The sequence below is a fragment of the Drosophila subobscura genome, chromosome E (genome assembly GCF_008121235.1).
Source record: "Drosophila subobscura isolate 14011-0131.10 chromosome E, UCBerk_Dsub_1.0, whole genome shotgun sequence".
Lineage (NCBI taxonomy): Eukaryota > Metazoa > Arthropoda > Insecta > Diptera > Drosophilidae > Drosophila > Drosophila subobscura.
In genome coordinates, this window is record NC_048531.1 from 15,414,873 (window position 1) to 15,432,486 (window position 17,614).

Genomic DNA, 17,614 nt, shown 5'->3' on the forward strand with positions numbered 1-17,614 from the left:
CTTGACTCCTCTCCGGGCGCAGTGCGTGTTCCAGTGTGCGCAGCATTCATAGAGACTGTCTGAAATGCTGCGGTAAATGTACCATGACTCTGGATCAATTTTTGCACGTTGTTATTGTAATTAATGTCAGATTCCCTTATCATTTGCTATTTTTAAATGAAAATTCAACAAGTTTTCGTTTTTAGTACTGTAAAACGACAGTAATGCAGTTTTTTTGGTATTTTCGCGGTGCCGGTCCCACAGGCAGAGTTGCTTCAAGAGCTATCGAGAACGCAATAATGAGCTCACCGTCTCTTTAGTGTGACTGTGTTTGGTATTCGACTTTTTCCCAAATCACTGGATTGAGGATTCCTCGGTTTTTCGGTGACAAGGTCACACTGATTTGTGTTTTTTTGTGAGCAGGTGTGAGCACACCGTTGCCAATTGCTCGAACGTCGAAATAAGCATGAAAAAATTCCAATAGCCGAATGGCAATCGCCACTTGATAATATATAATATATGTGTTAATGCAAAAATACGAGGCGCACGCTACGCCCACGCGTTCAAGTTCAGTGCAGAGGCGACAACTACAGCAAGAAATGAGCCAACAGGCAGCTACAAAAGCACAAGTGATAAGAGAAATAATATAATAAAGTCGACGTGAAAAGAAATCTTGCCAGCAGCAGCAGCAGTAGCCGCGGTCGACGCAAAAGCAGCGACAAATGAAAATAAAGTAAAACAAAATAAAAGATAGATAGAAATCGTAAAGTGTAAGCGGGAAGCCAGGCATATGAAAAGAAACGAAACGAAACGGAGTGGCTAGGCGGAGATTAAATAAATTTACAAGTGTGTTTTTTTTGTATTTGACCAGCTTTTGTGATTGTTGTTGTTGGTGCTGGTGGCGGAGGTGGAGGCTGAAGAAAGAGGCAGAACAACAACAACCACAGTTTTACATGTTCCCTGTCTAGTGTTTCTGTGTGTGTGTCTGCTTGGAGCAACTATTCCTCTGAGATGAGCGCGTGACACGGTCGGAGAAGTATCTGAAAAATGTACGCATTACACCAATTGGATAAATCGACACATGTGACTTGTTGGGCTGCGTGTGTGTCACGTTCTCACCTCTAGCAAACGAGATGCGGAAGCCGAGACATATTCATGAATGGCAATTATGTGTATTGCGGCAAGTTTTACCTTCGTCGTATAAAAGTAAAGCTGCGCGTACGATTTTCCTCACTCTGGAAGCCGTGACGTTTTCCTATACGAGAGACGTGTGAGTGTGTGAGGTGCGCTCTGTTGTGCTAACGTCATGGCAACTCCACCTCCAGGAAAACGTAAAAACAAGCCAATTGATGTGTTGAATGGTCTAATTGGACACCTTGCGCCTTAGTTGTTTTTACGAATTCGCTCTGTTATCAATTGCAGGTGCTTTCTCTGGCCCCCAGAGTTCATGTGTGTGCGATGATTGCTTCACTGTTTCTGTGTGTGAATATGCTCGACCTCGACAAGTTTTCGTTTCGTTTTCGCCCTCTCACACGCACACACAGCCATCCCACACAGCGAGCGTGTGTGTCTCCGTATCGGTGTGTAATTGTCATCGTACCTTTTCATATTGTAATTTTTGCTGTTGTTTTCTGGCATATTTCCTTGACATCTTGACCCCCTCTCTCTCAGCACCCTGCAGGTCTACCTGTCACGTCTCTGCCCTATGAAACTGTTGCTGCGCCCCCGCTAAAACGACCGAACACACACAGAAACTCAACTACTGAGTTTCATTCTCTGTCCCTGTCTGGCCTTTGGCAATCGATGAGGCTGCCTGCCTCTCGCTTGGTTTTATTTTCTCTGTCGCTGGCGCCCCCCACTCTCACGTTGCTGTCTGTTTGGCGCTGGGGCTGCTGTGTAAGTCCAAGCCAAGGTGTGTTTGTAAAAGGTGCTGTTCGATCTTTCACTCTTGCTCCCTTTGTCTACCGTAACTGAAACCAAATAGGCAGCCATTGAGAGAGCTCTCTGAGAATACATCACCTCATTTCAATATATCTTGATCCAAGCCTCTGTCTCTAGTCTTTGTTTGTTGTTGTTTTTCGTGCGTTCTTCCTTCTCTTTGAGCTTGCTGGCTCATTTATTTTACTTGTCGCTTTTTAAAATCATGTTCGCTTTTTGTTGTTGGTAGAAAAGGGCAGGCAGTCCATGAGCGACGAGATATCAGCTCACGAATTTATAGATACGCAGAATACACCACAGTGCGGGTCAGAATATTAGGTGCATGGTCCCATGCCACGACCCACTTGGGAGGTGGTTGCGGAAGCACCTTTAACCCGGTGACGTATTTTGCCAGCTTCCCACTAGAAGCAACTCTCAATATGTGCCGTCGCACTCTCTCTCTCTCTCCATCTCTCTCTGTGCTGCGTGTGCGTTGGAAGAAATGGCTGGAATGGAGGCCCCAGCTTCAGCTCCAGTTTCGCTTCCATTTTGGAAGTTCATTCAGCTTTGACTTTTGACTGCTACGGTTACGGGTTACGGTTAATGTCCCGGCGCCATCGTTCGGTAATTTGCTATCCCATTTTTTTAGTTTATCAATGCTACAAGGGTTTCCTGTCTTGTATCTTTAAACGAGTGATTAATGTTAATAAACAAGTGCAATATTCAAAACTTTCTGCTAAAGGAAGCAAAAAAAAAGTGCCAATTGTGTGTGATCTCTGGGTGTGTGTGCAGGAGTGAGATGAATGATATGCGATTAATGAATGCATTGTTGTCCAGCTGCCGTTGCTCTTTTCGCACCCACAAAATATGAGAATAAGAAGAAGCAACGGCATTTGTTTATGCCTATTAAGAGTGTTTGAGTGCTTGTGCCTGCGAGTCGTGTGTATGTTTGGTGTGCTTGGTTAATGTTTGATCATGGTGGCTGTCTTCCTCTTCTTCACTTGCTTTTTGCTCTAAATTGATTTTAATAAGTATTTTTTGACTGCTTCTCCTCTCTGTTTTTGCTCTGTCCTTTGCGATTATATACACATGTACACATGTATGAAGTCTGGTCCCCGTACGACCTTGATGCTGTACATTAACCCATTGAGTGTGCTCTCGCCGCCTCTGCCTCTCTGATGGGAAGACTCTTCTTCGCTTGGCGATCGGCTTACAGAAAAACCAGCCATAGACACTGGTTTCTTCTGTCTCCTCCTCTTCTACCTCTTTATGCCATTTACTTACTTGGTTTCTACACTGCTCGCCAAAAGTAATCGCTGCTGGCAGCGTAGTTGCCGAAGAGAACTATTTCATGGGATTGACTTTTGTGTTCTTTGAGATTTCTGTTCGAAAAGATAACGGTTGGCTCGTGCTCCTATGATACCCTGTACTCGAGAATGGGGGAAGGTATGCATATTCTGTTAAAGCCTTCAACTTATAGAGTTCTAGATCCAGCACATGTGACCTTATGGATTTTGATCTGGTTTTTTGTGCAAATTCCAAACGGATCATGTAACTCTGCATATCTGTTGAGAGGGCATCTAATTGTCGTCATTATGCGCAGCAGCGATCGTACTTGTTTTCGTTTTTACTATCTTTGGTGTTTGCCTTACTCCACGCACACACACACACCCACTTGTAGCTGATAAAGGAATAACAACACACATATGTATACAGTCAAGAGCAAGATTAGGAGTGCAGAAATGTGTATTACATACCTCTTAATTGAAATTATGTTTTCTCTCTTTCCTCCAAAGGCGATAAAGTGCACCGAAATGTGAAAAGTAATTTTGTGGCAAAAGTAAAGTGCAATAAAATTGAATATAAAGAAAAGGCATAAAGGAAACAAAAAAATAATTGAATAAACAAATTAAATTGAAAATCAACAAAAGTGAAAAGAGTGTGTACCTGCAACACGTGCCACAGCTCCCACACAGGCTGGGCATGGCCCACTGCCCACTGGTGAGCATCCGTTGGAGCAGCCGCAACAGCAGCAGCAGTCGTGGCAGAGTGTTGTGGTTCATGCAACAATTCAATTAGAGCTTTTTGTGCGGAAGCCAGAGAGAAGAGAGAATTTAGTGTCGGTTCTTGTTGTTGCTGGCGGCGCTGCTGCTCTCTTCCCCGACCCGCGTCCGTCTTTGTGTATGTGCATGTGTATCTGTGTGAGAGCGCCGCCAGCAGGCATTTAATGTGACAGACGAACTCCATGTCCAAAGCGACGACAAAAGAAAATGCAGTTTAAGTGAATTTCCTGCGTGGACGACAGGCCAATTACGGAAGCGGGATCGTGTGCCGCTAATACCCCTCCCCCAAATCCGAGCTCCGAGCCACAACACAGAGAGAGAAAGCCAGTCTTAGCGATGGCCTCTACACCGACACAAGCAGCACCAACAGTCGCAGTCGCAGCAGCAGCAGTCTCCACGCCACAAAACTACAAAGTGCCATCGACCAGCAAGATATCCGTGGATAAGCTCCTGCGCGTCGGTTACTACGAACTGGAGAAGACCATCGGAAAGGGAAACTTTGCTGTGGTAAAGTTGGCCACCAACATTGTGACCAAAACCAAGGTGAGTGCGAATCTTTTAAACCCTCAATTTCTGTAGATTAAATTCGATTTATGAGATTTATCTGTTGATCAGCATCATCATTGATTATGATTAATTCTTGAATAACTTCAGTTATTAATGATTTACTATGTTCATTCGGATTCTCGTTGGGGTCTTCACAAATTCATCCTTGATTCATTGCATTTCCTTCCATCCATAGCTTCCAAAATTATGGGATGATTCTGATGGATATTCGGATTGCGTATTCTGATAAATGAAATTGATTTTGATGATTACTCTTTGATTATATTGTTTATTGCCGCGTGAATATGTGTAGAGCAATTATTTACACAACTTATTGACAATCGGGAGTTTCGTTTCGGCATTCGGCTGCTTTTTCGATTGTTTGGGTTGTTGTTTGCTTTCAATTGACAATGTCGGTGGGGTCTGCTCTGCTCAGGTGGGTGTTGGGTTGACGGCATTGAGATGGGGAATGGGGCGGGAGGTGGCATGAACGACAGATGCTAATCGGAACCGCATTTGTAAGGCGGTTTAAAAAATGTGTATCGCTGTGTGTTGCCATCTCTTCCAACCGAATTTACCTTTATTGTTGCAGCTCTCCCAAAAGTTTCTGTTCTGTCTCTTCAGGAAGTACTTGAATTTCACCTTTTTTTTGCCCTTTGTTTCTTTGCGATTTGTCATTTGCATTTACATTTCGCTTACTGTTTTTATATTAATCTGGTTTTTTGAGAACTTCCTGACATAAAGTTAATTGCAGCTGCTGTGAGACCCGGTCCCTTCCGAAATACATAAACACTTCTATAGTAGATGTTTCACTTGGAGTTGGCTTCCAGCTTGTTTGAAGATTGCGACCCCACTGAATTTCCCCATGCTGAGTCACACTCATGAATGGAGCATAGGTGCATCAGGGGGAGTGTTAACAGCAACTGATAATTGGGAGTGTCAACCGAAAGACACACAAAAATCCTCAGATGAATGCAAGCTTTGGATACCCGTTTCACATTTGCGGCTCTTCAACTCGCTTTATGCAGGGTATTGAAACGGCGGAACGCTTGAATCATTTAACGTGACAGATGTACAGAGCGAGGGCGGTAGAAAGCCAATCATCTGAGGGTTGTGAGGGCAGAAGAGAGATCAGTGGAGAATGTAAATTGAAAGAACAAACGAAATAGATTTTTAGCATAATTGACAGCGTTGAGGATTCAGCGCCGAACACGTGCCCATTCATATCGATCTAAGCAATTATCGCTGGATATGTCATGGACAGAAACTTTCAGCGAAAATGGAAAAAGAAAACCAACTAGAAGGAATGGCATAGGTTTGGTCTTTCCAATAGCATGGCAATCCAAAGTAATAGTCTCCCTTTTAATTAACATTTAGCTTAATTTGGTAGCCAAATAACTTTCTTTTGATTATAACACAGCTGTTCAAGGACTTGAAGGTCCACGTCCATGGGTTAACTTATCAAATTGTTTGCATTGCCAATCAGTAGGCCAGTTAGTGTTACGAATTTATGTACGTACAGATGTATACATACTGGCTTATCTCCTTTAAGCGTATTTGCCAACAATTTACTACAATCAGTTGAAAATGGCAAAAGATCAATCCACCACAAGAACCACAAATCGATCGATAAGAATGTGGATGACATGTGCTTCTGGAGACTTCACTTGCTGACTGTGGAACATATAATCCAACAATAATCTAGTTGAAATTTACTTTATTATAGGAAATCCCGTATTTTTGCTACACACAGCTGCTCAGGTGATCAATGGGAATCAAAATGCTTCGACTTGTGACTAACTTTGTTTGGAGAGAGCGCAGCAGAATTCCCTCCCACTCTTAATCGGTTTCACGTGTCGTTTTTGATTAAATTTGATTGTAATTTAATTGGTAAAAAGTTTAATTTAATTGAATTATCGTTCGGAGGTTGCCTTGGCAACTGTTTTAATGCTCCAATTGATGCAATTAAGAGCAGTCATGCAGCGCACTCCACTCCACTCCACTCCACTCGCGCTCTCTTTGGGCGACTCTCTTTGTGCTGCTGATTGATCTTTCGCTATGGGTAAATATTTAATATTTAAGCTGCCGTCGTCTGAGCGTTGACTCTTTGGCCAGCAGACCGAAAAAACATGTTTGAATATCTAACACGCGTCAGACAGAGAGCGAGAGAGAGAGAGAGAGAGAGAGGGAGACGAGCAATCGTTTAACAATCTTTATTTACCTTTTCATTAACTCTTTCGCGGCTTTTTGTTATTCGCTTTTTGACTGTCTGTCTGTGGTTTTTTATGCTTGATTTTTTTTTCGTTGTGTATTTACGAAACCCAAAAAATCATGCGCACTAAATCTAAGGCCGCCAATGTCGCCCTTTCTCTCTCTGTTCCACTCTTTCTTGCCCTCATTTGTGTCTGAGTTTTCTTGTTGACTCTCTTCCCCTTCCCTCCTTATTCTGTTTTCAAAAACACACATTGGCATTATGATAACCGAAACTGTTATCAAGTGCTTCTTCTTTTTTGCTTTTGTGTCCCCAGAAGAATAGCCAGAAGCAACAGTAGCCGCAGCAGCAGCAACAAAAAACATAAAAGAAGCCCCCACCAAAGTAGATTCGCCAAATCAGTCACGTGTGTTTGCTGACTAGCTCCCTCTCCCTCTTACGCTGTTTGTCTGATGATCTGACTGTTTGCCCTCCACTCCCTCTCTGCAGCAGCAATGCAGCTATGTATGTGTGAGAGAAAGAGATACATTGGTTAAATCTCTAAAAACTGTTCTTTCGGGTCTGATACCCTCCCTAGAGGCTATAATAATTTTGAATATAAGTTTATAATGTAGATAAGGAAGTGTTTTCGAACCTACATTTAAACTATGTCATTAATTAAGTATTTTCCGGCTCCCGAATCTCTTGCTGTAGAGCTCTTAGCGTCGGGCAAACCAAACGCCCCAGCCGCCTGACCCATTTTAACTTGCAATTAAGTAGGCCACGACGGGGAAATTGTAGATGTAATAATCGATTTTCCTATTTCCATTGTGCTCTCGGACTTGCAAAGTCAATTGGAAAATTTTTAAAACCCACCAAAGCCACATAAAGTGTATTGACCTCCGCAGCAGCGGAGAGGAGGAGTGACTGTTAGGTGGAGAGAGTAACAATTGCAGCTGCCTGAAGAAAAGTGAGGTAGTGCGAAAAGGAGGTCGCATATCGATTAAACACGTGTATGGAGGGAGACATGGGAGTACAACAGTGGGGGGGGGCTTGAGTCAGAGCCTTTGAAGAGGGGTCAGAGAGTGGGGTGTGGAGTGTGGGATGTGCCGGGTGCGCTGGCAACACGTTTGATTACCGCGCGTAAACAGCGACAATAAGAACGATAGTGCAAAAGTTGCAAGGACCCGCCCAAGCGTTGTGCAACATTTTGTGGCAGTCACATGCCAGCGAAGCCCCTTGAAAGACAATGCCAATGGAAATTTTAATAATGGACGAAAAACCAAAGCCACCCACACCCAAGGCAAAGCCTCCCGAGAAGCCACTCCGAAGGAGAGCTCACACCAAAGCACCAGCCCCAGCCCCAGCGCCAGCGACAGCCAAGACCCCGAAGGCGACCCCCACAGCGATTATGTGTGAACTGACGCGCCTCAAGGCGCAGCAAAAGTACCTCGAGTGCCATCAAGTCCGGCTGAATGCCAGCAATTTCCAGGATAACCCAGACGACGAGGACAGTCACGAAGGCATTGATGAGCACGGGACACCATCCCAGGAGATCGGTGCCAGGCAGAGGCCAGGAAGCTCCTCCGCTGCAGCCCTCACCAGCCAGATCAACGAGATTGAGCGCCTGCAGCTGGAGCTGAACGACAAAATGCAGGTCTATCGCGCCACCAAGCGCAACGAGTTGCAGGATATGTGGCGCTACGTGAACGCCATGAAGGAGGACGTCTTCCGACCGGAGCGACTCAACATGTGCACGGTCAACGCCTTAAGAGAGCGAATCATTGGCCTTAACGGCCAGCTCGAGCGGTTGGGTGCGAAGAATTCAAAGGAACTGGAGACGCTGCGCGAGGAGTACCAGAAGCTGGAGCGGGAGAACAAGTTCATATGGAGGGACAGCCTGTAGAGCCATCAGAATCTAATGAAAGGCTGTTGTACACAAATTATGAATAATAAATACAGACGATTGATAACCGCTTTCAAAGGAAATGTACACTGCGTGAACCTCTTCTCGGATTAATGATTAAAGAGAATTATTCATCTGTGAGGCTGTACTACTCAAAGGAATATGGAATATGCTAGTGTCCAGTGACGTTTCTTAGTTATGGTTTAGAATATTGCAAAAATGAAATTACGATTAATTTAAATGCAGTATTTAGCGAACAATTCCTGACATTAGTAATACATTTCAATGGCCTTTATTCCTTTCAGTGTCCGTCGACGGCGACGGCGACGGCGACGCTCGTAATCAACATTTGAGACCTTGGCTGGGCTTGCATTGGCTTTTCCTTGAAATCAATAGAACCAAAGAACCTTTTGAGGCGATATTTTGCCTTCAGCTGAAGGATTCCTAAATGGAGGCGACATTGGGCTGGGCATGTCGTTTTCGTTGTCGTTGTCGCTGTGTGTGGCTGTTGTAGCTGCGATTATTCTGAAATGTCTCATTTGCGAGCGAAGGCTTAAGGTTCATCGCGTTTGCCTGCGACGAAACGAAAGGTCAAACGGCACGTGGCAATGTGGCATTTCTTTAACCCGTCCCCACCTCACTCCACCCCATCTCTGCGTCTACAGTAGAATGTAGAGCTGAAGTTCAACTTGGGGGCCGGCGGCTGCAGGGGCTGTGCTCACGTGGCACTGGAATTTCTGTAGGGCGCAATATCAGTTTCGTATCAGTTTTTTGTGCTCATGTTTTTGTTTATTTTTATTTCCTGCAATTATGTAAGGTGTCAAACTCATTTCGCTCTTCTCCCCACCGCTGGCTGTATCTGTTGCTGCCCCTTATAATACCCATACGCAGCGTTGCACCAGCGAATTTCCCTTAATTGTGTGAGCAAAGGAATATTTGCGTACAAATTCCTGCAGTTGTCTCAAGTTCAAAGTCGAGAGGCACATGAAACTATGAGTGAAACTGTAAATCAATTTTGATTTAATTTTATTTATTGCTTGGTACATACTCGGCATTGAATGCCGCCCCGTATAAAATATATTTATAAAAATGTAAAAAAAAAACATTCAGAGGAACGGAATCCACAAAACGAATTTGTTTTAAAGTTGAGAGAAAACCGGTGCGCCTGACGATGCTGCTGCTGCTGTGTGCTGCTGCCGATGCTGCCATTGTCATTGAGCGGAAGAGCTTGAGAAAGAGGAAGATAACAAGAGCGAGATAGGGAGAGCGCGATAGAGAGGGAGGGTGAGAGAGCCAAAGCTAAGCAAGGTTTATTTAGCTAAGGTGATGCATTGGTCACTGAACGCTCTGGCAATGCTCAGCTAATTTGCTTCAATTGCTTGGAGGTCGAGAGAGCAGCACTCAAAAGTGTAGGGAAACGTCACCTCATACAAAGAAGAAAAATAACACCATGTCGGAAAGCAGCGTAAAGCAGCGTAAAGAGTAGCACGAGCGTGCGCTCACTTTTGTTGTTAATTATTTAACATTGTGTTAAATTTTTTAAATGTTTTGCGAATACACAAAAGCAAATAAACAGTCAGCAGCAGCAGCGTCAGCGGACAAAAGTCGTGAGCAAAGAATGTTTTGTCTTGTCTGTCTCCCTTTGCGCCTTTTACTCCTTCTACGTCTGCTGTGCTATGCCTCTTCGCCTTCCTCCCTGCTCACTGCTCCCGGCTCACGGTAGCACCACACACGCACAAACACACACACAGATGTACCGGTAGGCGAACACGCGCACCATGTATGGGGTGCTCCGCTGTTGCTGCAGACTGTGCGGCCGCCAGCCCATCTACCCACCTGAACCTGAGCAACCCCCCCTGGCAACAGTTGAACGACGCACAGTGGAGCGAATTTATGCAATTTATTTAATTTGGGAAACAAATCGACTGTAGAGATCATTATCTGTGGGCTATATAGAGGCCCCTCTTAGAACAATTTTTAAGGTTTTACTTTACATAAGAACCAAACTTTCCAGTAAGCCAAATTTTAGTTTCCACCCAAAGAAAATTAAATCCTTTCTTGGGTAAGGAAAAAATCCATTTACTTTTTATCGGCCAACAAGAGATATGTTGCCACTGTGCCTCATTCAAGCGAGACACGTTATTTTGTTATTCTCCTTTTCGTAATTTTCGGCTGGCAACCCACACATCTTAAATTTCGATGCTGCTGTCTCTCTGCAAGTCTCTGTACTCTCTTTGCGTCTCTCTTTGCGGTGTGCGCTCTCAACGTTCGTTCACCTTCACCCGAAAGAACCGAACGACAAACAAACACAAACAAAAAACCGCAAACATTGAACAAAGATGGAAGGGAAGAAAGGAACGGGCATAATTCACTAATTGTTTGCCCTCTGGTTTTCAATTTCAGGTGGCCATAAAGATCATCGACAAGACATGCCTCAACGAAGAGTATCTGAGCAAGACGTTCCGGGAGATCTCCATACTAAAATCACTGCGGCATCCGCACATCACGCGTCTGTACGAGGTGATGGAGTCGCAGTCGATGATCTACCTGGTGACTGAGTATGCGCCCAATGGGGAGATCTTTGACCATCTTGTGGCCAATGGACGGATGAAGGAGCCGGAGGCGGCACGCGTCTTCACGCAGCTCATTTCGGCGGTCAACTATTGCCACCTACGTGGGGTGGTGCATCGCGATCTCAAGGCCGAGAATGTTCTGCTCGACAAGGACATGAACATCAAGGTGAGCAAAACACCCCTCAGCCCTACCTTTGGATTGGTTGACTCATTCTCTGTCTTTCCAGCTCGCTGACTTTGGCTTCAGTAATCACTACGAGGAGGGTGCCACACTGCGAACCTGGTGCGGATCCCCGCCCTATGCCGCCCCCGAGGTATTCCAAGGCCTCGAGTACGACGGACCCAAGTCGGACATCTGGAGCCTGGGCGTTGTCCTGTACGCCCTAGTCTGCGGTGCCCTGCCCTTCGATGGGAAGACCATACTGGAGCTTAAGAGTCGGGTGGTGCTGGGAAAGTTCCGCATACCCTTCTTCATGTCACAGGGTGAGATAAAGAGACCCAGCCACTTGTTCATCCAATTAGTTATAGCTGTAATCCGCTGTAATCCTGTACAGAATGCGAGCACCTCATCCGCAATATGCTGGTGGTGGAACCGGATCGTCGCTACACCATCAGGCAGATCATCAAGCATCGGTGGCTCAGCGAGTGGCAGTCCGAACTGCATGAGGAGGAGGGCACAGCGCTTCCCTTTGCCGGAGGCTCCATGTCCAACTCCGCATCGAGCTCTTCGCTGAGCAGCGTGGTCGACTCCTCGCCGCCGCAGCTGGACTCGGTGGTGATGACGCACATGCTGCAGCTGCCCGGCCTGACCGCGGATATGATCGCCCAGTCGGTGCACGAGCAGCGCTTCGACAACATCTATGCCATATACAATCTGCTGCTGGACAGGCTGCAGCAGAAGCGACGCGAAAACCAAAGACTGCAGCACCACGCCAGCCTCGCCTACTCGAGGTCCCGCAAGACGAGCATCACGACGGGCGTGGTGGACCGGTCGGTGGAGCCCATTAAGCAGGAATCCCTCGAACGCCTCAGTCCGCTGAGCAGTGCGAATGCCTCCTCCAGCTCGGCCCTGGGCTTTGGCTGGACCGACGTAGCCGTTGATCTGGAGAAGTTCGGCGACTTTGAACTCGAATGCCTGGCACGACCCAATGAGGTAGGTTCTCATCTGTTCCCAGATAGGTTTATTAAATAACAATTAACTTTAAACTTTATTCCGCAGCCTCCTGTAAACCAACATCATTTGTGTGCCAACACAGTCGTAAACGGGGCGAACACACGACGCCACACCGTGGGACCAGGGGATGTGGCCCACGAGCAGGCCCTGGCTAATCCGCACGTGCAGCCCATCGACTTTAAGTGCCCTCCGCAATGCAACGATCCCGCTCAGGCCGTGCCCTACTATCCCATGAATCTGCCCATGCTGCAGAACCAGCCGCTGCACAACCTCACCATCAAGGATCAGCATCTGCTGAAGCCACCTGTCGTTATGGGTGCCAGTAAGTCCAAGCACCCATCGCCTTGATATTCATCTTGATACAATCTGTTCTGAAATTTCTAGGTTCCTTTGGACGTCGCGCTTCGGATGGCGGTGCCAATCTGCACATATATTACCCTGCCAGTGGCACTGTCGGAGGTCCAGCACAGGGCCAGCAAATGGACACGGCCGGATACTACATTAATCCAAATTGTGGCCCAGATCCCGGTATACCACAGGAGCTGTCACCGCTCAGCGAGCAAGCAACGGTTCAGATGCATTGCTGCCCAGAGAACGCCACGAATGACTGCAACGAGGAGCTCCAAAGGTGCGTTATAACTCTCTTCCCTTGGTGTATGATTTGGCAGTGCCTAACGAGTTGTCTTTCTTACCCCACACTCACAGCTACATGCAGAAGCGTGGCGGTGTCAAGCGTCATACCGTGGGCTGCACTGATGATCTCTCTGTGACGCATGGCCCCGGCACGGGCCAAGGCTCCTCCCAGGCACCAGCATCCTCCACGAACATGCGACAACGACGAACGGGTCTGCTCACGGTCACCGAGCGACCGCCAGGTGCGTAAATGGAGATAGGATGGAGATTTAGAGTAGAACAAGGCAAAATGTGCTCTAATCAGAACTTCCCTTGAAAAAATGCACAAAATAAGTGAAGAATACATTTAAAAATCCATAGGTAGCTGGCATGGCTCTAAAGTTGTTCTTAATTTTATATTTAATGGCAGCCTTTTCGTATATTTTAATTATTTAATTAATAGTTTTTATTATTTTATTATTAATTTTATGGTTTAATATTCTTTTTCCTCTCCCCTTTTCGTTTTATGTAAACATTTTATGGTTTTTGTTGCATTTGATTTGAATTTTGTATCGCCTGCTACTGCACAACAACAACAAAACCACTTACTGCTGCCTCCGCTGCTGCTGCTACTCCTGCTCCTGCTGTCGCTGTCGCTGCTTGACTGATACCCGCCCAAACCCCAAAAACACTGATCGATCGATAGTGATTCATCCCGAGCTAATACGCGAGGTCGAGTCTCGCATGAATCGCGACTATCTGCCGCCCACACTCAAATCTCTCAGTCAATCCCCGCCGAGCGGCAACTATGGAGTTGGCCTGGCCATGGCCAAGGGCGTCTCCCCGCCGCATTCCCTGCCACTGGTGGCATCCGCAGGCGGCTCGGTGCCCTTGGTTGCGGCCAACAATCGTCGCATCCATCGCGTTGTCCACTCGAAGCTGCCCACCGTGCAGGAGGGTGGTAAGTCTTATGATTTCTTTATCTTTTTTTCCGGTCAGGATACCGTACCATAAAAGAGAGAGAGGGAACCACACACTATTCGCCTGGATTGTATTTCGTGTGGCTCATGATTTGTTTCCCTTTTTTCCTTGTCTTCTATTCCGTTCCATTGCTGCTGCTCTTGCCATTTAGCGACAATAGGACGCTACAGTCCGGTGCGTCGGGCCTCGGAGGGATCGAAGAGCCAGTTCCAAGGGCCGCTCCAGGAATGCCAATCCCTGCAGAAAGGTATTGCACAGAGAAACTTTTTGGTTGCACCCAGTCCGCCGCTTTTAGAAAATTCGATCAGTCTGCCAGGTAAGAGAGAGAGAAACGAGAACAAAATTCGCTCGCGCCCAGCTTTGAGCTCCCGCCCCACAAAGTTGCACTTTGATTGGAGTCCCTGACTAATTCTTGACTCGTTGTCCCCGACTCCCTAGGTTCACCCATACATGGGAAGCCAGGAATGGGCCTGCAACTGGCTTTGAGGCGTGGCCATGACATTGCCATTCCGCCGGATGCGATCAAGGGACTGCTGCCGGCACTGGATCGACTGGTCAAGGAGCAGCGTGTGAGCTACGAAATCGCCAACAAGATAATCTCAACGCATGTGGTGCCCCTCGATCTGGCGCCCCTGCTGGGCCTCTCGGCGCATGCCCATGCCAGTGCGGCGGCTGTCAGTGGCGGTCATCTGGACCAGAGCCATCTACTGCACCACCAGCAGCTGCAGCAGCAGCAGTTCCAGCCGATGCACAGCTTCAGCGTATCCCCGATTAGCATGCCCCACGCCGCAGTAGTGAATGCCTCGCTGACCTCCGCCAAACAGATGTTCGGCCAGCCGATGGGCGGCTATCCACAGTATCCGCCGGCCCTGACCCTGCCCCTGCAGCCACAGCACCAGCTCGTGGGACAGTTCAGCAGCATCAACCTGGGGGCCAGCAATTCCAACTCGAGCAGCGGCTGCCAGTCGCCCGTGTACAGCAACAGCAGCTTCAGCGGCAGCTGCTCACCCAATCCCTACCTGCCGTGTGTGCCCGCAGTGCTGTCGCCTGTGTGCAGTGCCGGGGGACCCTCTTCGCCAATGCATCAGATCACCAAGGGCATCTCGGTGCTGACCACAGGCAGCGGCATTGGCGGCAGTGGCGGTGGCTCCATTACACGTGGCACATCGGCAGCAAGCGAAGGAGCGGCTGCTGCTGCGGCTGCCAATCAGCCGCTGGATCTGTCCATGGATGTCTGTGGCGGAGTCCAGGTCGAGCAGCCGTCGGACTATGCCACGCCCAACTGGTTTATACCCACGGCCCTGTACTACGACCTGAAACCATTGAATTTGTCGCCGGCACAGCCTGTGCGTGTCGTGCCCACGCCCCCTGCCTCGCCAAATCTGTGCATCATCCAGGAGGAGAACGGCAACGGTCAGATGTGTCACACAATCACAACGGGCATGCCCTATGCCGGCTGCACTGGCGGTATCACGCCACAGATTTGCCTAACCGATGTCCAAGGCAGCGAAATAACACTGGTGGCCCTCTCATCGGACAACAGTCGTGACAGCGAGGACTCTTTGGAGCCACATACGCCCGTCATGTCACTGCAGGTTCGTCGAAGATCCCTTCCGAAGATAATCTAGTGGATATTTTAACTCTCTCTTCTTCGCCTTCCTTCAGGGCTTGATAATTACTGAACCCAGCAGCGATATGCCCTCCATCACGCGTGGAATCGGACGCAAGGCGAGCCTGGACTGCGAACCCAGCAGCAACCATGTGACGGCCACCAGTTCGTCCGCCCATGCCGAGGCACAGTGTCGGCGGGGGAGCGACAAGTCGCTGGGGTTTTCGGATGATTCCCTCAGCAACGACTCGAATAACTTGTCGCCCTGCCAGGAGCCGTCGGCCAGCTCGGGCTTCAAGTCCGACTCACATTCCGAGATGGGGGACCACACGGAGTGCGGCCACCTCACGCCGGACTCGATGTGCGATTCGCGCCGGATGTCGGATGAGATGTGCTACGAGGTGCCGCTGCCGCACGAGTGCTCCAACCTCGACTCCACCCGCATCCTGGAGATGGTGAAGCAAACGATTGACTCGACCATGCCGCCCAAGGGATTTGTGCTGCACAAGGGCAGCATCAGTTCGGAGGACAGCGGGGCCGAGTCGCGGCACAGCAGCGCCTCGAATGCCTCCAGCTCGAATCCGGCCTGCGAGCCATCAGGACATCCGCTGGCCTCCGCTTCCGGCTACAGCGAGCCCACCACCAATCTCAGCCTGGAGTATTCCGGCGGCCTGCAGATCGAGCTGCAGGTGTGCGAGGGACGTAGCCGGGACCACCACGGAGCCGGCAAGGGCATCAAGCTGCGTCGCATCTCGGGCGATCAATTCGAGTACGGCAAGATTTGCCAGCAGCTGATTAGTACGATCACCATGCAGCAGGTGGCCGGATGAATACACCCTTCCCCGCCCGGCCTATCCCCCTCCCTCCTAGCTACCTACTAAATGACTACTCGCCTTGCCTAAACTCTGCGTAGCTGTGATTAAAGCCGATATGTACGATATAGATTCTATATCCATGAATATCTGTATGTGTGCATGTGTATCCTAGTGTGTGTGCGCGCATGTGTGTGTGTGTGAAGGTCCTTAGCAGTCCAGAGGAGTAGATTTCTATTCTGTAAATAACGTCTCTAGCTATGTACATTATCAAATTCAGAAATTTAGAATCCATTTTGAAATCTTCTAGCCGTAGTAGCATAATCAAAATTAACAAAATTAATTAATATCAAATGTAGAAACTCTATTTAATCCGATTCTTAGATGGAAGATAAAATGATCAGCCCTTCCACACATATAACATTATAGGAACTTATGCACATATTTTAGAACGAAAGTGTATTTCAAGTATAGAGGAATGGCGAGAAGTTCTTCAGTAACCGACCGACGGACCGACAACAAGAGCAAGTAAAATGCATTCCAGTAGCAACAATTTTCATACAAAGGCAACAAACAAATGTTCGTACTAGCTATAAATATAATGATATAGTAGATACTTAGATTCTTAGATAAGATATGCATAGTTAATGCGTATTGTATATCAATTAATTTTATGTTCAATTCTTGTGCAATTCGTAAGCGTGAAAAGCGTTTAGTTCAACAAAGATACGTACGTGTACATCTTTATCCATATATGTACAATATATATGTATGTACATATGGTTACTTTTACAAATGTGTAGTTAGTTCTGTCCTCTAAATGTTATGCATTCTAAGCGTTAAGCTCTCGATTCCGTTACATTTTACATACAAATTGTTCTTATCATTTCTGTAGTGAGAAATTCAAGTTTGTTCGCTTCTTTTTAACTACGATCCTACAACTAGGGAGAGAGTTTTGTCATTACATTTACATATATTGATTAGACAACCCCGACACATTGAGAAATCTATTCTTTAATGAAAGACTGCTGTGATTTTAAATATAATTAATTAATTTAAACCGAAGGAGAAGCGAGTAGAAGAAAACGGAAACAAAAATACAAAATAAACACGAAATCATGTAGTTATATACTATTATCAAATTACATAAATAGTTCAACTTTATCTTAAATAAATTACCAATTCTTCGAAACATAAAAAGTTATATTTAATTGCAAAATAATGGTATTGCGAGTAGTTTTGAATTCTTGA

General features: G+C 47.0%; 2 protein-coding genes across 5 annotated transcripts; both read left to right on the plus strand.

The window, feature by feature from the left end:
* The first annotated feature begins 373 nt into the window (after positions 1-373).
* On the plus strand, positions 374-17,553 carry LOC117892575. Of its 4 annotated transcripts, none has more exons than XM_034798903.1 (12): positions 374-825; positions 3,693-4,502; positions 11,006-11,341; positions 11,403-11,658; positions 11,730-12,328; positions 12,395-12,671; positions 12,734-12,977; positions 13,055-13,224; positions 13,668-13,922; positions 14,094-14,258; positions 14,381-15,537; positions 15,608-17,553. In XM_034798903.1, exons 2-12 carry the CDS (start codon positions 4,296-4,298, stop codon positions 16,379-16,381), a joined length of 4,440 nt encoding a protein of 1,479 aa, XP_034654794.1. In that variant the 5' UTR covers positions 374-825; positions 3,693-4,295; the 3' UTR covers positions 16,382-17,553. The 4 variants fall into 4 exon arrangements, with proteins under 4 accessions (XP_034654794.1, XP_034654796.1, XP_034654795.1 ...); XM_034798905.1 differs by having other exon boundaries at positions 14,103-14,258; XM_034798904.1 differs by having other exon boundaries at positions 374-712.
* On the plus strand, positions 7,472-8,663 carry LOC117892580. Its single transcript, XM_034798913.1, has one exon. The coding sequence runs from the start codon at positions 7,946-7,948 to the stop codon at positions 8,600-8,602; it is 657 nt and encodes a 218-aa protein (XP_034654804.1). The 5' UTR covers positions 7,472-7,945; the 3' UTR covers positions 8,603-8,663.
* Positions 17,554-17,614: the final 61 nt, after the last annotated feature.